A 26,332-nucleotide genomic window follows, 5' to 3' on the forward strand; every position below is an offset into this window, starting at 1 on the left:
GAAAACCAAAAACAGTTCATCATTCAGCTGATATCAGAATTGAAAAAAAAATATTCCAGAAATGTACGATGGTGGATAGTTATGAGAAAAATTAATTATTAATCTATATAATCAAATAAATAAATAAAATTAATTTTGTTATTTTTTAATTAACTGCATTTGTTTTTAAACGTAAATGCTTTATTCCAGAAGTTTAATCATTCTATAAAGATGTGCACTGATTTATTGTTATTTAAAAACAAATTTCGGATTAAAATAAATGTCTTTTTTTTTTTTTCATCTTGCTGTACTTTCGAAATTTCAGTAGCCAAAAATCTGTAAAAATTCTGAGGGATAGCTACAATTATAACGATACAGCCTACAGAGTTCAAATTTTTTGAACAATTACTTTGGCCAAAATAAAATATTCATTGTTAAATGCCAAAAACCGCCGCAAAATAACCGACGACAAAATCACCGCGACAAAATATCTGCAACAAAATGAGATGAAAAGAATAAATTTACACAAACTAATCTATCATATAAAAATCATATGATAGACTCAATTGATATACAATTCATAGTAAATTTATAAATTGAAATGATTTTATAAACACAAATGTTGTGCTCTTTTCAAGTCAAATAGATTTTAATTTTTTTTTTTTTTTTTAACTATTTATTATTGAAGTTCTTATTCTAATTCAAATCACAATAATTTTTTTTTTTTAACTTCTATAATTTTAAGAATAAAATAAATTTGATAAAAATCGTAAGATAGAACTAACTTTATATACAATTTATAATAAATTTATTAAATAAAATCAATGTTATGAAACTAAAGTATGCTTGTTGTAAGTTTAATAGATTTAAAAAAAATTTTTTTTTCTCCCGTCCGGGCGAAAAGCGTCAACTTTTGTCCCGCTGTGCGAAACGAGGTTGCTGCTTTTCGCCTCCGTCGAGGAGAAAAATAGTATTGACACCTTGAGCAGTAAATAAGAAAGCCTCGGCTTCGCCTCGGCCAACAATTACATGAGATCTGAGACATTTCTTACTTTTCTGCCCTAGGTGTAAAATATACTATTTAAGCATAAAATTTTGGTGTGTGTTATTAAAATTAGATCAACGCATATGCTTGAAATCGTACTGTACCCGTTCTTCACAGATTTTGCGTGTGTGTTATTATGAAAATAGACCGACACATATGCTTGGAATGGTACGGTACCCGTTTAACAAAAATTATTAATATTTTTTCACGTGAAATATATTTATCCGAATAAAATTTGGATATTTTGTGGCAGTTATTTTATCGTTGATCATTTTGTTAAAAGTTATTTTGCCGTGGTTATTTTATCATGGTCATTTTCTCATGGTTATTTTGTCGCGTGTTTTATTTGTCGCGGTTATTCTGTTGCGGTTATTTGGTCGTGTCACCAATATATATATATATATATATATATATATATATAGACAACAATAAAATCAAACAGAATATTATTTTTTTAAGTGCTTGACATTAAAATGGAAATAACTAGTAAATTATGCGGAATCCGAAAAAACTTTATCAGAGATAATTTGTAGAAAATAAAATTGTCTACAAAAAAGATTCCGTGACATTTTGTGATAAGTCTGATAGTTTCGCGAGAAAAGTAAAAAGATCTCGATATTTACTATAACTCGAGTTCAAGCTCCAATAACTTTTGAACGGATGAATTTATAAAAAAATGATAACAGACTTTATTGTAGCGCATTAAATTTCCTACAAAAACATATCCTGGGCTTATCGGAACAATGATCTATTGCCGAGGTAAAAAATTTCAAACTAAAAAATTTTTTTTTTTTATCTTATTTAAATGAGAAATCAAAAATCGCGATGAGCTACCTCTAAAACTTGAATTTAAGAGCTGATCTTCTGAAAAAATTTTTATTTTGTCATATACTATCGATTTTTGGTGGTGCCCAAAAAAAATAAATTATGTTGTTTTCCAATAGACCCTAATATATGTATATAATTCTTTATATATAAATATATGGTGTCCGCTCAAAATATCACAAAAAAAATATCCCATACAAAAATAAACATGCTAAAAATACCATAAAACTAAAATATCCAATGACAAAAATAATCTGATACAAAAATTACTAAATACAAAAATGACCATAAAAATAAAAACTATATACTAAAATATCTAATAAACAATATCTGCATACATTAATATCCAATCGATATGATGTAAATCTGATATGAATAAATAAATGAAAAAAATTGATATGAAATGGTGGCAATAAGTTTTTATTACCAGGTTATTATTGTATCTGGTTATTTTTGTACTTAGATATTAATTACAAGGATATTATTGTGTCTGGTTATTTTTGTATGAAGTTATTTTTGTAAATAGTCATTTTTGTATCAGGTTATTTTCGACTAGTATTTATTGTGATGGTTATTAAAAACAGGGTATTTAGGACTGTAACCAAATATATATGCGTCATTCCATGTCAAATCGACCCTTTTCAATTTGGACGAAAGTTGGTCGAAACTTTTCTTTTATCGTAAAACAAAGATTTACCAAAGGAAAAAAATTAGTAAATTTTTTTCCGAAAGTTATTCAAAATTTTACTATTTTTTTAATTTTTCAACTTTATTTTTTTAATATCTCTAAAACTATAGTAGATAGAGAAGTGGGCTTAGTTTTCTTTTAAAGGAGACACTTAAGACTATTGAAAAAAAAATATTTCGGAAAAAAATTTTAAAGAATGAAAAAGCTTTCGAATTACCAATTTTGAAAAACCGTCAAAATCGTATGGTGACACGAAATTTTGGGCTCAAATTTTTTACTCCATTATCTTTAAACAATCTTAAGAGATCCTAAACATTTCCGAGAGTTGTTTTTTTTTTGTTTCAAAATTATGAATTTTTGAATTTTGGCAAAAAAAATTTTTTTTTTCACCCCTGATTCTAGCATAGTCAAGAAAAAATGTCATTTTGAGTATAAAAAAGATTATTTTACCACGTTTTTATTAACACGCTTTCATGCATATGTCTATCGAGTGGAATTTTGTAATTGATTTTAAACTAACTTTCCGATGAACTAGAGACTTAAAATTTGAAGCATAGCTCAGAATTAGATGACAATGCAAGACAATGAAAAAACAAAAAAAAAAAATAATAATAAACAGAAATATAAAATTGAAAAGAAAATCGAATAAAAAATTCATATTCATTTGTTTGTTTGTTCGGTAAAAATTTTTAAAGTCAATTTAAAACTAACTTCTGGACGACTTACATTCTTGAATATAGCTCACAACCGAATGACAGATAAACAAACACCGTGTAATGAAGATTCAAAGGAGATGGAAAGAATGCGACGACTAGGACCTCCAGATGTATTTAAAATTTTGACTAAAAAAGATCTGGCTTTAATTTGTTTTGATATTTTTAAGTATAAATTTTATTAAAACTGATTTTTGCTTGCTTCTTAATTTTATTTTTTAGAAAAAAAACAATTAACTAGTTTGATAGATTACTGGTAAGTAGATATAACGATTTTCTATTTCAGATATAATCAGGTGAAAAGAAACTGAAATAAATCTGAGATTTGTAGCATATCCCTGTCATTATCTTATCAAGGTGTTCAAAATCGATTTCAAAATTTCACACACACAATATTAAAAAGTAGAAAATAATGATCGAAATAAAAAAATTATTTAATATACCACGTTTTTAAAACAGACTCACAACTGTAAAATAATATTTCAGAGGCTTATAAAGATTTAAAACTACATACAGATTCCGAACTTTTTGCAGATAGTCCTCAAAATTTATGATTGTGAGTTTTTAATAGCTATAAAAATACTTGTAAGATCTAAAACGATAAACGTGGGACGCATACAACCGATAATTGATGCATTAATAGTTTAACTAACAATTTCATTGCACTACAAATGATGTGAACCGATGAGTGAATTTTCTCATCAATGGCTCTACTCAACACTTCTTACAGTTATGTATTGCATGCGTTCACGTTTTTCGTTTTAGATCGTACAAACTTTCTCTTACTCAAAATGACATTTTTCTTAACTATGCTGGACTCAAGGGTGAAAAAAAAAATTTGTTTTCTGCCAAAATTCAAAAATTCATAATTTCGAAACAAAAAAAACGCCTCTCTGAAATTTTTAGAATCTCTTAAGATTTTTTAACGGCAGTTTAGTAAAAAATTTGAGCCCAAAATCTCGTGTCACCATACGATTTTGACAGTTTTGGAAAATTCAAAATTTGAAAGCCTTTATTTTCATTTTTTAAAATTTTTTCTCGAAATATTTTTTTTTCAATGGTTCCAAATGTCCCCTTTAAAACAAAACAAAGACCATTTCTGTATCTATCATAGTTTTCGAGATATTAAAAAAAATAAAGTTGAAAAATTAGAAAAATAGTGAAATTATGAATTTTAAATAACTTTAACAAAAATTTTTCTAATTTTTTTCCTTTCGTAAATCTTTGTTTTATAATAAAAGAAAAGTTTCGACCAAATTTCGTCCAAATTCACGGAAAAAAGAGCAGTTGAAAAATTACAGTTTCTACAGTAAAAAAGGCTTTCGGGGCAAAAATCTTTAAACATTAAAGTTTAAACTGTAATTTTAGAAATTTGTTATAGTAATAAAATTAATACAATTTTAAGCAGCAAATTTTACAGTTTAAATCAACAATATCGAGTTTGAAACTGTAATATTTGTTTTTTCTTTAAAATTTACTGATAAAAAATGTAATTTTTACAGTTTCAGACTCGGAGCGCTTTACTACCATACGAAATTGTAATTTTTCAACTGCTCTTTTTTCCGTGTTGAAAGGGGTTGATTCCAACGACTGGTCTATTAAACATGGAATGACCCCTATAAAGAATTATTTAATAACTAAATAATAGAAATTATGTAAGATAGTCATATTATATACCAGTAATTGGTTTATGACAGCCAGCGCAAAGAGACCCACGTTTTGCATGATAATGTGTTTCACAATATGGCAAACCTTCATGATCAAAGAAGGAACCGCCTTGAAATTTTTGTCGACAGTCCTGTAATCAATCATTTAACGTTCAAATCATCTAAGAATAACTTTGTAAACAATTGAAAAATGAATTTTCAGAATTAATAATAATTTCAAGTAATTTTTTTTTTTTTATGTATGTAAAAGGCGAAACATCATGAGTCTGCCAAAGATTTCGCTAAGGCGCTGGCGAGACACAAAGCATCATTTATACAAAACTGAGTAAATCTCGTCATACGACAGCTGAACTGCCGTTTAATACCTCAAATTTACGGCTAACGAAAAAATATGAATATTCATAAAATAGATATTCTATGAATAATTATGTAAAAATACTTATAATACATATTGTCAATTATTTACATGCATTATACCATACATACACGAATCTTAAAATTTTTTCAAGGTCGGTGTCTAGGCCATCATACCTTTAAAGTAATTAGACCCTGACCCAGAAAATAAGAATGAGCAGTTAAAAAAAAAGTTTTAAACAGCGGGTATATAAACCACGCTTGTTTGTGTTTATGTGTGTGTTTTTTTTTTATATTTTTTTTTTATTTATTTATTTTTTCATTTATTTATTACGTGACAAAGTTTATTATGGTAACGTACAATCTACATAGAAAAAATATAAGAGAAAAATGCAAAAAGAGAACTAATTTTTTTTTTTTCTCTTATTGCATTATTTTCTTTAACAACCTCTATAAATTTTGATTCGTGTATGTTTTCAGTGTAATGCAATATATAAATAATTTATTTTTTTAAACAATAAACTTGAAAAGTTATTTATCATCATAATCTTGCTAATCTGAAACATTTGAGGGGTGGTGGGCTCCACATGGTTGAAGCCCGAGGGCATGTGGGGTTAAAAAGCAAGTCAGATGATAAATACATAAAAGTCGAGAGAGGATTGAAAGAAAGTTCATTCATTAAGCATCTTCGTCTTCTTCTTCATCATCATCAATTCCAACGCATTTGGGACATACTGGTTTTCCTTCCATCGCATAGAATGATTTACCTGAGACAGGCTTTTTGCAATCCTATAATTTAATTAACAATCAAGATATTATTTTAATAATGAACCGATCGAAATCCTGGCTGCCTAATTCTTGAAAATTAAAAAAAAAATTAAGAAATAGGAAAAAATATACCCTGCAAACAAAGCAATCTGGATGCCACTGGCTATTAAGCGCTGAGATATAATTTTCCATAATTGCGCGATTGCATCCGCCACATTTAGGAGCAAACATATCGAAGTAATCTTCACGACAGTAAGGTTTGCCATCACGTTCATGAAAACCATCTTCACCAAATTGCTTGCCACACTGAGCACAAAAGAAATGCTCTGTGTGCCAAGTTTTTTCCAAAGCAGTCACACATTTCTAAAATAAATAATTAGATTAAAAATTAAGGTTTTTAAAATTCTAAAAAAATGTTAGTATCTCACATCCAAAATAGGCCCATTGCAGTAGGCACACCGAGGCGAGAATAAATTGTGGTAATCATTCTCACAGTATGGATGACCTTCTCGTTCAAAGAAATTACGAGTTCCAAGCTCCTCACGACAGTGAGTGCAGGTAAAATGTTCTGGATGCCACGTTTTACCCAAGGCAGTGATAACCTGGCCGACAATAGGCTTCTCGCAAGCATTACAGCATCCTTTCTGGGTTGTATTGATACCTTGACGACTCATGTCTGCTTGGAGATTACCAAGCATAGAATCTAACTGGTTTTGCTTGACGTGGGTTGTCACTGTATGACTACTCTCGCCTTGCTGTGGCTGGTACTGGTGTGATGTGTGGGTTTCAGAAAAGTGAATGCGAGTTTGTGCTGATCCACCAGATTCCGTGAGTAACGGACTTGAAGCACTCTTCGTCGCCTTGTTCGGCTTTGCGTAGGGTGAATCTGTCACTGTCTGATGTTGATGAGTACTACTATTTATCTAAAAGCCAAAAAATAGTCAGTAATATTATAATAATAATCATAATACATAAATAAATTAAAATATGTGAAATGAATTAATTTCAAACATTGCAGAAACAAAAAAAATATCAGATTAATTTTGTGAATTATTCGAGTGTTAAAATATGAGAGAAAAGCTCTAAACACCTTAGACTTCTAGTAAGCTTGCAAGACTGACTGAAAAGCTCATGAAATCCAGTCTCTTGAGGTTCTCAACCCCACTCCAAAGCAAAAGAGACTGCAAAGACGAAGGCGGTGAGAAAAGAGATGGAAACAGAATGACAGTGGATGATTTTCATTTGCCAACGAAATGGAGGAATACAGACGCTATTTCGGTAACTTAGCCATCCAAGAATGGGCAGGCAAGTTTTTAACGTTACTGTTTTTTGTCGATACATACGATAGAAGTAATCCCTTTAGCAAAACAATATTTAAAAAGCTTTTGATGATAAAAAAACTAACCTTGAATTCAGAAAGAGAGGCCATTAGATCATCTAGCTCTTTTGTTGCACTACTAGCAGTATGACCATTAGCGTAGCTCCGATGTGATTCAATCGACCGTTCTAACGAATTTTGCTGCCCTAGATGACTTTCATAAACTGGTTGAACTTCCGTTGATGTTTCTTGAATTGTAACTTTTACCCTCCCCTCATGACCATACTCTCTGATTTAATTTCAAGACAACATTCGATTTAAAATAAGGATAATTTTTTTTTCATTGTAGTTTGCAATCAAATTTTAAAAACAAATTACCCATTTGGTACTGCAGTATTCAATTCTTCTAATAGAGCATCTACAGTTGGACGTGATGCTGATAAACTACTTGGAGATCTCATCATTGGACTTATTGCACCATTACTTAAAGCTCCAGCAGATGATCTTGTATCTGAGATACATGCACAAAACATTAAAACTCGAATTTCATCAATGACGATGTTACTTAAATAGATTTTTTAAAAATATGTCAATTTAAATAGTCTACAAGTATTTATATTAATAGATGTAGATATTCGAAGCAACTTAGTGGCAACTTGCCAAAATTTATTAAATTTTAAACAAGAAATTGAAATATACTTAAGGAAATTTGAAATAAATCGATACTAACCACGTTCTATGGAATGAGAATTGTAACGTGCATTACTTAGATCTTGAAGTAATGTATCTAATTCTGATAGATTATTATTCAAAGATGGCATTTTTCCTGATGGTTGGTAGGGTACTGAAGTTTTTACAGTCTCTTCTATGACTTCACGATTTTGATAGGTCGGCTGGAATACAAAAAAAAAATATATATATATATATATATACATATATATAACAAGTAATTTTTTTTAACAAGCATGAAAACATACATTAATAATAAATTTGATAAGCATACATTTATTTTGGCTTTTCGAAACATTTGTGCGGGACGTGTGCCAAATATAACGTTATTATTCGTAATGATGATGTAAAGTCGTTAAAAAAGTTTCATTAATAGTTACATCTTACAAATCATGTGTACTTATAAATAATTAATATACATTCACAAACTGTAATTATTCTTTGAGTATAATTATTAAACTTATACATCAAAATTTTAAATTAATTTTTTTTATTTGAAGCAAAAAATAGTATATTGTACAACTAGTGCGGTAAGTTGTCGATTGCCCACGAGAGCGAAGTTGAGCGCACGAACGAAGTGAGTGCGCTCATTCGCTCGAGTGGGTAATAGACAACACCGCACGAATTGAACACAGTTTTTTTTATCATTAATGCAATATAAGTATTATCTTAGTGCTCGCTGTTTTATTCTCCAAGTAGCTTTTTGCTGATTCAACTGTTGCCGCGACATTTGTGTGCGTTAAACGATTATCTGCGTGCGACAAGTAAATTTGAGTGCGACAAGTTTACTTGTCGCACTCAAATTTACTTGTCGCACGCAGATAATCGTTTAACGCACACAAATGTCGCGGCAACAGTTGAATCAGCAAAAAGCTACTTGGAGAATAAAACAGCGAGCACTAAGATAATACTTATATTGCATGAATGATAAAAAAACTTTTCTAAAGCGGTCTTAATTCTTTCATTTCGTAATTTAATTCTATACTAGTTTACATCATGGGAGCACGTCACTTCTCTTATTATATATTTATGCATTTTAATGTATCCCTCCTAATGATCTCAACGAATTAAGTGTTCAGAAAAGCTTCATTTATTTCCCATGTTTTTTTTTTATAATGAAGTGAGATTTCAACTTGTAAGTCTTTTCTTTACAATGATCTTACTTATCGTCAGGTATACAAAAGAGCTTATGAAATTTCATGTACGCAGAAGAATTTTTGTTGTTTAATGAAATTTTATGGACTCATGGTGACGTCGAACTATTTTGGCCACTGACAAAAATTAAAATAAAAATGTTCACAAATTATAATAAAAAAATTAATGTTTATGATGATTATATAACGAATTACTATTGGCCATTTTTAAAATATTAAAAAAAAAGTTCAGCGTTAAAAATATCTGAGTATCAGAATAAAAAAAAATTTTTTGATTTAAAGCCAAACGTATTTCCTGCGTCAATTTAAGTTCTGAACATAAAAAAAAAAAGATGATTCATATAAATACTGAAAAATTTTAATTTAATGGAAATTATAAAGAAAATTTAATTAATTAAAATATTAATTTCTGAAAATAGTTCAAAACTAACAAACATCGCAAAAGGTCAATAAACAAACTTAAAAAAATCTGGACATCGGTTGGACCTGCACAGAAAAAACAGTTAACTTGAATCAAGGAAAATATTCTTGATTCAAGAAATTTTTTTGATCGATTCGAAAAATAAAAATTTACTTGCACCAAGTAAACCATTATTTTCAAATTTTTATCTTGAATCGAAATTTTTTTTCTCTTATCAACATATTTTGACGCTTAAATCAGAAAATTTTCACTTGTTTCAAGAGTTTATATTACTTGAAGTAAAAGATAATTTTTTTGTATCAATATTGCATTTTTTTTGTTTAAAGAAAATAAAATTTCTCGGAACAAGTACTATACTTATCACGCAAGTATTTTCGTATGCTCCGACCAAGAAAACAAAAGTTGCTTAAGCCAAGAGAAAAAATCTGTCTATCGGTTAACCCTGCGGGCCAGCCCCAAAACTTCCCGCTGTTTTCGAGCTCCTTAAACTCGAAAACATTGTTGTGAATACATTTTCGAGCTCTTCGAGCTCGAAAATACTTTTGTGTGCCATTTTTTTCGAAAAAAACCGATTTTAGCATTTCTTTCTCCCACTCTCTAAACATCAATTAGTGGAAATTTCATTAATTACGTTAGTGAAGCAGTATTCACTTCATAATCAGTGTATTTAAATAACAAATTAGTGAATTCTCCCTAATAAATTTAGTACTATAATTTTTACTAGCAAATTAGTGATTTTCACTACTGAACTAGCGATATTTTCATATTTTCTACAATTTCTACAAGTGAAACTGCTATTCACTTCTTAATTGATGAATTTCACTAGTAACTTTAACTAGCAAATAATTAAATATTTTACTAGATATAGGGGAGGAAGGGGCAAAAGGGGGTACTTAAGGAAATACCAAGTTTTCGAGGACTCAAATACGCTAAATCTTTTTTTTTTAATGATATTCAAAATAAATAGAAGAAATTTTCAGTTACCGTTGAAAAAAAAAATTTTTCATTTCTGCGGGCAAAGTGGGGTACCCCCAAAAAAAGGTAAAAAAAAAAATTTCTGGATTTTAAACGAATTTGATTAAGTTGAATTTTTTTAAAAGTAATTTACATAAAGAAAAATTATATTTTACGTGTTTATTGGATACAAAAGAAGAAAAAAAATTTTTAATAGTTTTTATCATAAAACAAACGTCATTAATATTTTTCAACTGACAATTGATTTTTGAAAAAATTCATCAAAAAAAATTTAAAGTAACGCTTAATTATATTTACAGAAGTGATATTGGAATGTTTGAAAACCATTTAAAATATAAAATTTTTTTTTATCAAATTTTGGGGGTACCCCGTTTTGCCTACCCTACCCCCTTTTGCCCCCCCCCCTTCCCCTAAATATAATTAATAATTATGGTACTATTTTTGAAAATTTTAATGAAAAACTTTCAAAATAAAAAAAATAGAAGTACAGAACAATAGTATATTTATATGAAGAGTACGTCGATCATAACATCAGGGATTTTTTATTTTTTTATCAGTTATTGTTTGGTATCATAACGAATATACTATTTACACTCACGCGATCACATGCGTAGGTCAGCGCAGTGGATAGCATCAAAGACTTTGAATCGGATGGATGCAGGTTCGAGCCCAGCAGTCACCGGGATTTTTTCATCAATCAAAATCATGTATACTTCCTCTAAGTAATGATTCTAATACATTAATCACGTTTCGGATCTAATTACAAGTGTCTTATATTTTTTTTCGCAATATAATATTTTTTTACACCGATGAAATCAATGGATTCCTATATTCACTTTTCAATTTAGTGGATTCTCATATTCACTTATCAAATCAGTGAATTCCAATATTCACATATTCATTTAGTGAAAATTCACTAATTCTGCGTGGTACGATTGTAGCATTGACAATTAGTGAATATTCACTTAAAATTAGTGAAAAATCACTAATTCATATTTAGAGAGTATAAAATTGTATAAAATTTTATGAAATCGTATAAAACTTTATAAAATTTCATACAATTATATCAAATATTATTTAATTATTACTTCCCTCACTAAGATCTTACTTTATAAAATTGTATAAGATTGCATAAAAATTTATATAATTTTATGAAATTGTATAAAAGCTTATACAATTTTATAAAATGATATAAAATTTCGTACAATAATATAAAATTTTATTTAATTATTACTTCCCTTTTAAGATCTTACCATATAAAATTTTATAAAATTCTATGAAATTTGATAAAATTATATGAAATTCTATAAAATTTCGCTTTACAGTCTTATAAAATTGTATATAATTTTATACAATTGTGTAAAACTTTATCAAATTTTATTATATTTTATACAATTTTATAAAATTACATTTATTTATTTATTACGTTCCTTACTCAGATCTTACTTTATAAAATTTTATTGAATTTTATAAAATTGTATAAATTTTTATATAATTTTGCTGTAAAATCTTATAAAATCTTACAAAATTTTATAAAATTGTAAAAAATTTTATATTATTTTATAAAATTTTATAAAAACATTTTTTCCCGGGTCATTTTATTTGCTGTTCCAGTATTAGGACAACCGAATTCCCGTATTGGGACAAGCTATTTCAGCGTTCCGGTATTGGGTCTTTTGGGTGTCATAGAAAAAAATTTTTTTTTATACTAAATTTAAGAAAAATGAACTAATTTGATTATTGTTGAATAGATAAATGTCTATTCTATATGACGTAATAAATAATTTGGTTTATAATCTATTTGAATATTTTTAAAACGATAAAAATCAGTCGTATACCCTTCGTCGTTCCGGTATTGGGGCATTTACCTTACTGTAGTAATATATAAAAAAAAACTTTTAATTTCACAAAAAATATTAATTTCCTAATTATTTAAAATTGAAATTTTAAATAACTCATAGCAACGCGCGCAACTTTTCCCCACTATGGATATGCACAGACCACGTCGGTACATAAAGCAGCTGTTAGGCTAGTATTTTTTTATGTTGATAAAATTAAATAATTATTTTCATAATTAATAATTAACATTTTCGTATAAACTTTGTGACTAAATGATTCAGAACAGATTGAATTATTTTTAACTTCCCGCTGAGAAAATGGACGATTTTCAAAAAATTCGGGAAGTTATTGGTTTCACCCCGATTTTCAAAAACCGGATTATTATCATATGTCGACATTTGAAGGTGCTAGGATGCTATTCTGACATTTTCAGAGCGATGTCTGTATGTATGTATGTATGTATGTGTGTGTGTGTGTGTGTGGATGTAAACCTCTCATATCTTTTTGATGAATGAACCGATTTAGATGGTTCTTGCGGCATTCGAAAGATATCTTCTGAACTTAGATTTTCAAAAAATTTTTAGACCATCTAGTCAAATAAACTCTGAGATATTTAACAAATACGAAAAAAAAAAAAAATTTTTTTTTTCGTTTTTTTTTAATATTGTGAAAACGGTTGGATCGATTAATTCCAAAATCTAATCAGCTCTAGAACTCGATAAACGCTTTCGATTGCCACCAAGAACGTCTCAATCAGACAATCCGTTAGAGAGATATCGTCGACGAAAGAAACAGTAGAAAACGGTTTTTTGCAAATATCGTCGAAACGACTAAATCAATCATTCCCAAAATTTTATCAGCTCTAGACCTCAATAAAACGCGCCAATTGCCACCTCAACCGTCTTAATCAGATAATCCGTTCGAGAGATATCGTCGACGAAAGAATGAAAAAAAATCGTTTTTTTTTCGTTTTTCGTGAATATTTTGGAAACCATCGAATCGATTAATTCAAAAATCTAATCAGCTCTAGAAATCGATAAAAGCTTTCGATTGCCACCAAGAACGTCTCGATCAGATAATCCGTTAGAGAGATATCGTCGACGGAATAATAAATGTAAAATCTATATCTACTTTTTCCATTGAATAACATCATAATTACTGAACAAAATTACTCAAAACTAATATGTTCTTCTTTATATAAGTCATTGGAAGTGACTGCTTAAAAATCGTCATGTTTGCTCGTATCACGATATACTTACACGATATAGACACAACGTATCACGTAAATACTTATTTTTGAGCTAATTATTGAACATAATTGTAAATAAACATATAAAAAACGCTCATCCATTCATTCTTTGGATTCTAAATTCTTAAACTTTAACATAAACTGTAACACTTTTGAGCTTGAAAAGCTCATAAAAAAGGGAAGCAAAGGTATTGTCGAAGAGCTCGAAAATGTATTTATACCAATGTTCTCGAGCTCTTAGAGCTCGAAAACAGCGGGAAGTTTAGGGGCTGGCCTGCAGGGCCAACCGATGCCCAGATTTCTTTTTGTCCATTTAATTAACTGCATGAGAAAAATCTTTATCCAGTATTCCGTTGAAGTCGACTGAGGCTTTACTTGCAAAACGTTTTTGTTAGTAACAAAAAAAATGACAACTTTTTTTGCTAGGTTTTTGTACCGGAAGATTCGCCAGATTTTTCTCTATTTTATTCAATGTTTTATTTGACTTCGGCAATTTTTCGACACGAAGCTTCGCAGTAGGAGAAGTAGACTACTTGCTCCCCTGTTTTTTATGAGCTTTTCAAGCTCAGAAGAGTTACGTTTTATGTTAAAATTTGGAATTTTAGAATCGAAAATAATTAATGAATGAGCGTTTTTTAAATATTTATCCACGATTATGTTCAATAAAGAAAAAAAAAGTATATTCAGGTAGAAATCAATATAAGTAATCAAAGTACGGATTTGAATGAGTTCTGTCTCATATCAAAGCGTTCATACACTGTAAAAAAAGATTCCTGACGTCAAACCAGATTCGTTTGGCTCAAGTACTCCGTGCGTTTGGATACAGCCAAGCGCGTCAAGCGATTGAATCTACCGCCCTCTACGTTTGACAGTATATTTTGCTTCAACTGAGAGTTTCTTGAGGGAAGGTACCAAGTCGTTTGAACTAACTCTATAGTATTTGATATAACTCAATAACTTTTTTCATTTAAAAAAAAATAGAAATTAGTTCAAGTCATTGAAACTGTTGATAGAATAATGATTTTTGTTTTATATAAAATAATTAAAAATTTCGGTCAAAGTAAATTGTAAGGTGATTGAAAGTATGAATTTTCAGTTAAGTCAAAATTTTATTAAAGCAAATGAATTTTAGTGTTGAAAGTAATATTTTTGTAGGCCCGTTGAAACTGTCCTTGCAACTGATTCAAGAAAAAATCGAATTGTTTTAAGTTGCTGTATTGCATTGATCCAAAAAAACAGTAATCTGCATCAAGTGAATATTGCCTTTAATTATTTCATCAATAATTAATTTTAAAAAAATTTTTTTTCTTACGTATTTTTTGATTTTATTATTATTCTTATTATTACTATTACTATTACTATTATTATTATTATTATTATTATTATTATTATTATTATTATTATTATTATTATTATTTTTTTTTTTTTTTTTATTAAGTATTGGGACAATTACATTATATTATTATTATTATTATTATATACATTACACTCTACAAATAATTCTGACATACTCAGTTTTTAATGAAAAATTAAATAATCGTAGAATTGGTATCCGGAAGAATCGAACCCAGCACCTTACGCGCGAGAGTCAGGCGCTTTACCGCTACGCTACGGGACCAGTAGGAAAGTTTGAGTTTAGTTGTGCTTCTAGTACTTTGTTCTCATATTGAATGGATATATACAGTCAATTGCTTATACATTGATCTAAACGTGATAAATATGTGACTCTTTTAATAAATAAATTTTTTTATTTAACCGATAATATAAAGACTTTCATTCAAATATAGTTCGATATTTTGTAACGAATACATTTATATTCTTGTCGAATATTTTTCAGTTTTAATGTGAGTGCGTCAAATTATTCCTACAACCTCGTTGGATTCTCTCTCCAAGAAACTCGTCGGTTGACACGACACGTTCGGTATTATAGGAAACTACTTTTGTTTCATTGAAACATGTGAAGTTGTCAAACTCAACGTTTCAAGAGTTTCAGTTAAATTTCTAAAAATTGAAAAGTTTGCTTCAACAATTTTTTATTTTTTAATTAAGTACATCCAAACTTTAATCAAAATATATTTTACTATTCGTTCAAATGTTAATTCAATTACGGTCAAACTTAAAACCTTTAATATAAACGCTTAATCAATTTCTAATAATCGAGTAGAGATTTTCATTCAATAAAAATGATTTTCTCGAGACAAACTAGTTTTCGTTAGTTCAAACGAATTTGGTTTCACTGAAGAGGAAATTTGTCAAACTCTTAGGGAGTTTGATGTCAGTACCTTATTTTTTACAGTGTACATGAAACATTCAAGAAAAATATTGAAAACGGTGTTTTTTCAATTTTTTTGTTGATAATATTATTTAAACTGAAGAATAAGTTACATTACATTACGTGGTGATCTAACGAGACCACAAAGATGAATAATTGGTATGATTTTGAAATCATTTTAGTGCATTATATTACACTGTAAAAAATTCGCGGAGTGAATGCGGATTAAATCCAGAGTGAATGCGGAGTGAATGAATTTTTAATTATTCACTCCCCTCGGAGTGAAATTCACTCCGCAGGGGAGTTTTCGTGGAGTGGATAATTTTTTATTAATTTAATCCCTCCGGAGTGAAATTCACGCCGGAGCGGAGTTTTGAAAATATTATTAATAAAATATAACTCCACTCAATAAAATCGAAGTAAAAATTCGCGTATTACATTATTGATCAGCTGATATGCACACACATACGCACATACATATTTAGGCACACACGCGCACTCGCACACACACGCACGCACGCACACATTTGCACACAAGCACACAATCGAACACACACACGCACACATTTGTACACACACGCACACATTTGCACACACGCACACATTTTCACAAACGCACACATTTGCACACACCCAAACACACACATGCACGCAAACACACACTCGCGCGCGCGCGCGCACACACACACACACACACACACACACGCACAAATTTGCACACACGCACATATTTGCACACGCGCACACATTTGCACACACGCACACAAACACCTGCACACACGCATGCACGCAAACACACACGTTGTTTAGCAGTTTAATATAAATTAGTATAAATTTATTCAAGTATTAAAACTCCGGACCGGAGTGAATTGGGAGTGAAATAAACTCCGCGTCACTCCGAGATCACTCCGCTAAAAAAAAACTCCCAATTCACTCCGCATGCGGAGTGTTTTTTTTTCAAAACTCCGGAACTCCGAGTGGCGGAGTGAATTCGGATTTAATTTCACTCCGGATTTTTTACAGTGTATAATTTACTACACAGAAAAAAAGGAAATCTTGAAACAAGAAATAAAATGTCTTCGAAATTTTTTTCTTGAACCAAGCGAAATTTCTTACTTTATTGAAGTAAAAAAATTATTTGGATCAAGAAATTATTTCCTTCGCGGAAGACATAATTTTCTTAGTCTAAAACATAAATTCTTTAAACCAAGAAAAAACTTTCTCGGTCCCAAAAATTTTTTTTTTGGTTCGAGAAGATTTTTTTTTCAATTCAACAAATTTTTTTTTTGGCTGAAAATTGTTACGTTTTCAAGTCAAGAAACAATACCTTGAGCTGAAACGAAAAAGTTTTTGAACCATGAAAAATAATGTTTTAAACCAAGAACAAACTTTCTTGGCCCAAGAAAGTTTGTTCTTGGTTTAAAGCATTATTTTCTCGGGCCAAGAAAGTTTGTTTTTAACTCGAGAAATTAGTTTCTTGTCTAAAGACTGTTACCTTATCGAGTCAAGAAACAATGTCTTGAGCTAAAAAAAAAAGTTTTTGTACTAAGAAAAAAAATTTTTTAAACCAAGAAGAAATTTTCTTGGGCCAAGAATTTTTTTATTTGTCGCAAACAAAAAAAAATTTTCAGCCAAGAAATTAATTTCTTTAATTAAGCAAATAAATCTATAGAGCTAAAAAATTTTATTTTTTTTTTGTTTCATTTATTTAATGAACAATTTTTTTTTTTGTTTAAATATTACAAACAATGCTGTGAAGCAAATAAATACTGTATCAGAAGCATTTATAAGGGATGGGTAAGTTTCGCAATAAGTTAAATATTTAAAAAAATTGAGAAAAAACAATTATCGCTTAACCGAGGAAGCGAACCCAGATCGATTCGGCGTCACGCGAGAGCTTTACCAACTAAGCCATCCCAGCCTTTGCTAGGCTACGTTCACTTTGCCCACATATACTGAACCACACTGGCTTATGGTCAGTCACATTTTTAAATCCTAAACCTAGAATTAATATTACAAATGTTATCGCCAATAATTTAGAGAAATGTTAGTTTTGACATTTTACCAAAATACTGAACGGATTGTATGAATCGTTCATAAATGAATTTCGACATAAATATAAAAAAGTTAAAAAAAAAAAACAAATTGAATTACAAGAAAAATTGAGAAATTATTCAATATTATTTAATTACATTACCCTGATTAAAAAAGTGAATTGAAAAGTATTGAAAATTATTTCAATTCTTTTCAATCCCTCGGCGGTTTTGGAAAATATTGAATAGAATTGAAATTTCGATCGTTTGAATACTTTACAATTCCAAAGTGGAATTCGAAAGTATTGAAAAGAATTCAATCTTTCATCATTTCATCATCGGATTATTTAGGTATTGAGAAGGATTCGGAAAGATTCAAAAATTTCAATTCATTTCAATCTTTTTCAATCCCACACTTGATCCGAAATGTCGGATTATTTAGGTATTGAGAAGGATTCAGAAAGATTAAAAATATCAATTCATTTGAATCTTTTTCAATTCCTCGGAAGTTCAGAAATTCTTTTATTATTTTGGGATTGAAAAGTATTCATTTTATGTCAAAATGAAAACCTTGGGGTATAGAAAGTATTCGAAAGGATTCATTTCTCATCGTTTTCAATACTTTTCAATTTACTTTTTTAATCAGGGTAATCAATTAATTTATTATAATAATATAATTTGGTTATTTAATTTTTAATTTATTTAAAATGAAAAGGTGAACTCAAAATCCATTTGCTGCGCTAGTGTGAGAAAGAGAGAGAGTGGGGAGTATTCATTCCTTCGGGTGCGAAAGAGGGAGCACCTATGAGTGAGAATCCAAGAGAAAACTTTCTTGGCTTGAGACTCTAGTAATCTTGGTTTGAGATTTTTCGTGTGATTGGTCAGAGAAAGTACACTATACTCAAACCAAGAGTTTAAATTTCTTGAATCAACTCCCTTTATTTTTAGTTCGAGTTCGTACCGTTTATTGTCTCAAAACATCATAGTTCTTTGATTAAGTGTATAACTTTCTCGAACTAAATATTTTTATTTCTTGGTTTAAGTAAGTAACATACTCAGGTTAAGAAAAATTATTATTAAACTAAAAACTGCAAGTTTTTAAAACAAGTAATTCTATTATTGGACCAAGTATGAAATATGTATTGGCTTAAGAATTTTTTTTCTTAATTGAAGATTTAAAATTCAAGAAATTATTTCACTTCGTTCAAGAAATTTCCGGTTTTCATTCCACTCGCTGAGAAATTTCTTGGTTGAAGAAAAATTTTCTTGAGTCAAGATTTTTTTTTTCTGTGTAGGGAAAAATTACATAAATTTTATTTTATTAACTTTTCGACGCCGATTTCTTTCGAAATAATGAACTGATTTCAATGTTCGAGGTGGCAATCGTCGCGTTTTAGTGAATTCTAGAGCTGATTGAATTTTGAAAAGGTCTGATTTAGTCGTTTCAAAAATATTCGTGAAAACTGATTTTTAACATTTCTTTCTCCGACGATATCTTTCGAACGAATAAGCTGATTTTGATGATCGAGGTGGAGATCGGCGCGTCTAATCTAGTTCTAGAACTAATTAGATTTCGAAGTTGATCGTTCCAATCGTTTCTGAAAAATTAAAAAAAAACTAAAAAAAATTTTTTTTTTTTATAATTCTCAATTATCTTTGAGTCTACTGGATAAAATGATTTTTAAATTTCAGGAAAGTTGACGGTCAATAAACTCTTTCGACTGCCACAGTAACGATTTGAATCGGTTAATTAGTGCAAAAGTTATAAAAGGTTCACACACACACACACACGAACACACACACACTCGGACATCATTCTGAAAATAGTCAGAATAACTTCCTAGGACCTCAAAACGTCGACATCTGATGAAAACTCGATTTTCGAAAATCGGGGTGAAAACAATAACTTCCTGAATTTTTGAAAATTTACAATTTTCTTAGCGGGAGATTAAAAAATAGCTTTCAAATTATGAGAAATTCAGATAGTTTAACTTATTCTACTGCAAAGATAATGGCTGTCACAAAACTCCTGTTATTATGATTGAAAACTTAGATTGAATAATTTAAGTATTAAGAAAAACACAATTTTGTATATCTTTTGAATATCATCTGGTGCGAAGGCTAATGTCGATCTAAATCTGCATGATAGCTACCGTAAAATTGGGTTAAAATAAAAGTATCTAAAAGTAAACTATACATAAAAATATAATGTTGATATCGATATAGTTTTAAAAATAAATTTATGTTCGCTAGTTATATTAATATATAGAAGACATTTAGTACTAGTTGCAAATATTTATTAATGGATCATTTTTTATGTAACTAGAAGATTACGTCACCTAATAATAAAACTTTGACATTTCAATGTTTCGCTTCCAATAACAGAGTTATAAAACTTTATAAATAAATATAAACAAAAATATACAATAAATTACTCACACACTTATATAAAATTTAATTTTTTAATTAAATCAAAGCGCATATTTCAATTAAGGTTTTCATTTTTGTTTTAATTTAAAGATCTTTTCGTGTTTGTAAACAAGCATAATGGTAGTCAAGAAAGAAGTCATAAATACACTTAAAGAAAAAATTGTCACATCAACTATTTTAAGAACATCTAGTTAATTTGGTGTTTGGAACATATTCAAGTAAGTTGTTCGAAATATTTACAAATTATTATTATTATTACAAATATTTATACAATGAAAAATCTAACTCTTCTTCTTCCCACATGGAAAATTCACTGAGGAAAGAGTTTTTGGATTTCAATGACAATTATTTATTATTTTACATCCGATGTTAAAAGCTTTGAGAATTATATACACTGAGAAAAAAAAATACTTTTATCAAGAACATTTACTTGATACAAGAATATATTCTTGATAATTTTCAAGAATATACGTTCTTGTATCAAGAATTCGTAGAATTGAAGGAAATAATTTTTATTTAATTCAAGTAAAGCTATTCTTTTGTTAACTCGTATTTTAATATTAAATTCATATAATAACAAAAAATAAATTTGATGCTCTTTTTTCAAGAAATTGATAATTAATAATAATAAAATAAATATTTTAAACGAATTTCTTGAACCAAGAAATTCTTGTTTGGAAAATAGTATTTTTTTCTCAGTGTATAATATTATTATTGTATAGTTGCGAGAATCCAGCCCAAATACCAAACCATTATTAAATGAACATTGAACCTGAGAACTTATTATATACTCAAATAACTCCTTTTTAACTTTCCGATATGAAAATTGAAAATTTTCGAAAAAAGGGAAATTATTGGTTTTGTTCCGATTTTCGAAAATCGAGTTTTCATCAGATCTCGACGTTTTGAGGTCCTAAGAAGCTATTCGGCAATCGAAAGGGCTCACCAAGACTTAGAACTGAATAGATTTTGAAGTCGATCGGTCGAGTAGTTTACAAGTTATACGAAAAAATAAAACTTAAACAAAGTTTTTTTTAAGTTTCACGGAAAAAAGAGCAGTTGAAAAATTACAGTTTCGTATAGTAGTAAAGCGCTCCGTATCCGAAACTGTAAAAATTACATTTTTTATCAGTAAATTTTACAGAAATAACAAATATTACAGTTTCAAACTCGATATTGTCGATTTAAACTGTAAAATTTGCTGCTTAAAATTGTATTAATTTTATTAATAATAATAATAATTTTAATTTTACTTGTATTACTCATCGTGTTTTACAAGACTTTACATTCAAATTCTCCCTTTTTCTCGCCTCTTTCTAATTTTTGCGGCTGTGGCCTGACTTGTGCTTATGACTGTACTGCATCATTACGGTGATGCCCTGCTACCTCCCTTGTGCAATGGAGGTGTAGTGGCGTAGGAAAACCACAGAGAAAACCTAGCCAGTACAGTTTCGGTTTGGGTGAAGCTCCAGTAGTCGATAAAATTCCCATTTTACCGATCACTGGATCTTCATCCCGCCCCTAACGATCAGAGACCATCATTCGAGCCCAACGCGTGGCTAAGCGGTCACCCAACCAAATAGTAACCATGCTCGATGCTACTTAACTTCGGTGATCGCCCGAGCCACGCGTGTGCCGAACGGCTGCCTCAGCCGCTGTGTTAATTTTATTACTATAACAAATTTCTAAAATTACAGTTTAAGCTTTAATGTTTAAAGATTTTTGCCCGGAAGGCCTATTTTTACTGTAGAAACTGTAATTTTTCAACTGCTGTTTTTTCCGTGTTTTGTTGCATAACTCGTAAATCCTCGACCGATTTGTCTCTAAGTTAGATCAAATCTAAGTCCCAACAAACTCTTTCGATTGCCGCGAAGCAAGCGCGCAAATCCGTTGATTAGTTTCGAAGAAATCGTCGGACAAAATTTACTTTATGTCAATGAAATGTTTCTATTTTTTATCTAGTGGTTTTAGACATCAGCCTTCAACTGAAAAAGGGTCCTTTTTTCTTGGATTATCAATATCTCAGCAACTCATGGTCGCCTAGTCTCAGCAGGAAATAGTCGTACAAAGAAACAAAAAAAAGCAAATTGTAGCTTAATAAATTTCCTAAACGAACCATGAATTGGTTTTTTTGAAAGAGATTTTCCCGGTCCCATAGACCCAAAAAACAAAACCGAAAAATTTAGAAAAATTTTGTCTCGAGCTATTTCCTATGATTCCGCAAAAATCACGGTTCAAAAAATTGTTTTGCTGGAAGATCTTCAAACTAGAGATTTCGAACTTCAATTTGTTTTTTTTTTTTTTTTTTCTTCGATACGACCACCCGAGTCGAAATATTAAAACCCCATCTGAGCCTTGTAGCGCCTGAACCTTTTGATGTGGGTATTTGCCGCCGCGATTTTAAAACCTTTTTCAACCTAACTCGCCTGAAATTCGGGTAAGGAGGAATGAACTAGGGTTTAGTTCGAAATTTAAAACTCTGTTTCATCCTAGTACGCCTTAAATAAGATCGAAAAAGTATGAACCAGGGTTTAATTTGAAATTTAAGACTCTGTTTCAACCTACACTAGTCGAACCTGTAAGTTTTTGTTTAGGATGAAAATGGGATTAAAACTTAGAAATTATTTTTCTTGTAGTATTGATAAGAAACTAAAATTTTAAAAAATATACAAGAAATTAATAAATAAAAAATAATTGAATAACTGAATAATGAGTTTAATGATTGAGTTAGAGATTCGAAAGTACATAAAAGTCTTTTTTTTTAATTTAGTTGAAATTTTTATACATAGCTACATATTGGAAGTTTTAATATATGATCATATATAATGTCCGGGAATTAAAACCCTTCCTCAACCTAACTCGCCTGAAAACGAACGTATGTAGGCGCTACTGGAGTGAAATAGGGTTCAATTTCAATGGAGTTCTCTATCTTCTAAAACCCATTTCACCCTGACGTTCAGACTAAAAACTATACTAGGTTGAAACAGGGTTTAATTTAAAACACACACACACACGCACACACACACACACACACACACACACACACACACACACACACACACACACACACACACACACACACACACACACACACACACACACACACACACACACACACACACACACACACACACACAAATTTGCACAAACGCACGAATTTGCACACATTAGAGGTACATTCGATACATAATAAATAATAAAAGAAATACTTTTAAAATATAAAATAGAAGTGAAATTTACAAGTTATTTTGTGCACAATAAAATACAACTGACGAAACTGGATTATAATGGGACAAGCATAAGTTATGTGGAATGAAAACCATATTTTTAACAATTTTTGATTCCATTCAAATTTTCAAGGCTATCAAATTATTGGAAGAAATGGTCTGAATATAAAGTTTAAGGTCATAAATTAAAGCTCATTAGTCAAGCTTTAAAATACTTTTTACAAAAATTCTCTATGAATTTTAGTTTTGAAGTTATATAAGCTTCAGCAGTGATTAAAAACGGATTTTTTCGAAAAATCGTTAAAATTTAAAACAGCCATAACTTCTAAACTAATCGACCGATTCAGCCCATCTTCGAACTTAACCGTGGTAATTACACATTAAACAAGTGTAGAAAAATTCATTAAGATCGGATAAGAATTGTAGACGCAATCGTGTGCTCAAAAGTCCGTTATATTACATAAATATATATATATATTAGGGTGGGTTGAAAAAAAACTTTTTTTTTGTTTTTCTTAGCATAGGGGTAGAATCTGTACTTTATAAAAAAAAAAATTTTTTAAGAAAAAAAAAATTTTTTTACTCAACATTTTGAGGTGGCCCACTCTTTTTTAAAATAAATAATTGATCAAACGAAGTAGTCCCAACGAAAAAAACGACATGGTGTTCTAGAATCTGTGGGGTGTCCCCTTGAAAGCTAATTGAAAGTCAGAAGTTGAAAAAATTTTTTCCTATTATTTTTGTAATTTAAGTAAAAAATCCAAAAATGAAAAGCATTTTCTTTTGAATTAAAATGAAAGTGAAGTAGAAAAAAATCACATTCGACAATTATTAGATGTTTTCCACGATTTTGGACAAAAAAAAATTTTTTTCGTTGGAACTACCCCGTTTAATCAATTATTTATTTAAAAAACGAGTGGGCCACCTCAAAATGTTGAATAAAAAATTTTTATTTTTCTTGAAAAATTTTTTTTTTTTATAAGGTACAAATTCTACCCCCATGCTAAAAAAAACGAAAAAAAAGTTTTTTTTTCAACCCACCCTAATATATATACTAGGGTGATCCAAAAAATGACAAATCTTTTTTTTTTTCTTCCAAACAGGTTCAAAAGTTTCATTTAGATAAAAAAAGACGCCTGTGAAAATTAGAGCTCTTAATATTAACATTAAGAGGTTCCTCATCGAACTTTTCTATTTCCCATAAGAATAACATGGGAAAAATTTTTTTTACGTCTTCTGATTTTTATAAGTAGCTAACGATGCGTCATAGGAATAAATGGCAGGCATATTTTTGTAGGGAATTGAATGCTCTACAACAAAAGATTCTTATCATTTTTTGAGGAATCTATTTGTTCAAAAGTTATTTGAGGTTGAAGTCGAATTCATATTAAATTTTGAGATTTTCTACTTTTCCGGCGAAACTATCCGACATATTACAAAATATCATTGGACCTTTTTTGTAAACAATTTTATTCCCTAAAAGTTATTTCAAATAAAGTTTTTTCGAATTCCGCATTGTTTTCTAGTTATTTTTATTTTAATGTCATGCTCATAAAAAAATAGTCTTCTGATCGATTTTAAGAGCTTGACATTAAAATAAAAATAACTAGAAAACACTGCGGAATTCGAAAAAACTTTATTAGAAATAACTTTTAGGGAATAAAATTGTCTACAAAAAAGGTCCGATGATATTTTGTAATAAGTCTGATAGTTTCGCCGGAAAAGTAGAAAATCTCAAAATTTAATATGAATTCGACTTCAACCTCAAATAACTTTTGAACAAATAGATTCCTCAAAAAATGATAAGAATCTTTTTTTGTAGAGCATTCAATTCCCTACAAAAATATGCCTGCCGTTTATTCCTATGACGCATTGTTAGCTACTTATAAAAATCAGAAGACGTAAAAAAAATTTTTCCCATGTTATTCTTATGGGAAATAGAAAAGTGCAATGAGGAACCTCTTAATGTTAATATTAAGAGCTCTAATTTTTACAGGCGTCTTTTTTTATCTAAATGAAACTTTTGAACCTGTTTGGAAGAAAAAAAAAAAGATTTGTCATTTTTTGGATCACCCTAATATATACATTAGACTGATTCAAAAAAATCGACTATTGCACGACTCATGATGCGAAGCATCTGAGATGTGCTTTACGATCGAAAAAAAATTTTGTTTTTCTTCATTATATCGAAAATATTGTTGGAAATGACGAAAAAAAATTCTGCGAAAGTTTGAGCTCTTAATATTAATATTAACAACTGCCGCATCGCAATTTTCTATTTCCCGTTTAAATAACATGGGAACATTTATTTTTTAAGCTTTGGAATTTTGTAGCTCTCAGTGGGACCAATACTTTTGAATGTTCAAGACATATTCTTATGGGAAATTTGACGCTCTACAAAAAAGGTCTCTTATAATTTTTCGATATTTTTATTTCTTCAAAAGTGATTCGAAGTTAAAATTAGATTGACGATAAATTTTCACATTTTTTAATTTTTTGAAGCAACCATCAACTTTATCCGAAAATTTTAGAGGACATTTTTTGTAAAGCCTTTTATTTCCTACAACTTATCTCAGAAAAAATTTTCGATATTTTACTTCAGTCGTGTGTTATTTGCAATTAACTAAAAATTTTCTTAAATAATCT

At 29.4% G+C, this 26,332-nt stretch overlaps 1 protein-coding gene across 3 annotated transcripts in view; it reads right to left on the reverse strand.

Annotated features, from left to right (window-relative positions):
- The window catches only part of LOC130671908 (leupaxin-like), a 49,236-nt gene that overhangs the window by 3,747 nt on the left and 19,157 nt on the right, over positions 1 to 26,332 (reverse strand). For 2 of the 3 annotated variants that reach the window (XM_057476037.1, XM_057476036.1), the window contains exons 3-8: positions 8,088 to 8,250; positions 7,736 to 7,868; positions 7,445 to 7,646; positions 6,468 to 6,962; positions 6,172 to 6,402; positions 4,928 to 5,048 (exon numbers count right to left, since the gene is read on the reverse strand). In XM_057476037.1, coding sequence (XP_057332020.1) covers positions 4,928 to 5,048; positions 6,172 to 6,402; positions 6,468 to 6,962; positions 7,445 to 7,646; positions 7,736 to 7,868; positions 8,088 to 8,250 — 1,345 coding nt within the window. Of the gene's footprint in view, positions 1 to 4,927; positions 5,049 to 5,553; positions 6,061 to 6,171; positions 6,403 to 6,467; positions 6,963 to 7,444; positions 7,647 to 7,735; positions 7,869 to 8,087; positions 8,251 to 26,332 lie in introns of those variants that run through there. The other variant, XM_057476038.1, reaches the window with a different exon arrangement.

Source organism: Microplitis mediator, chromosome 7, assembly GCF_029852145.1.
Source record: "Microplitis mediator isolate UGA2020A chromosome 7, iyMicMedi2.1, whole genome shotgun sequence".
Taxonomy (NCBI): domain Eukaryota; kingdom Metazoa; phylum Arthropoda; class Insecta; order Hymenoptera; family Braconidae; genus Microplitis; species Microplitis mediator.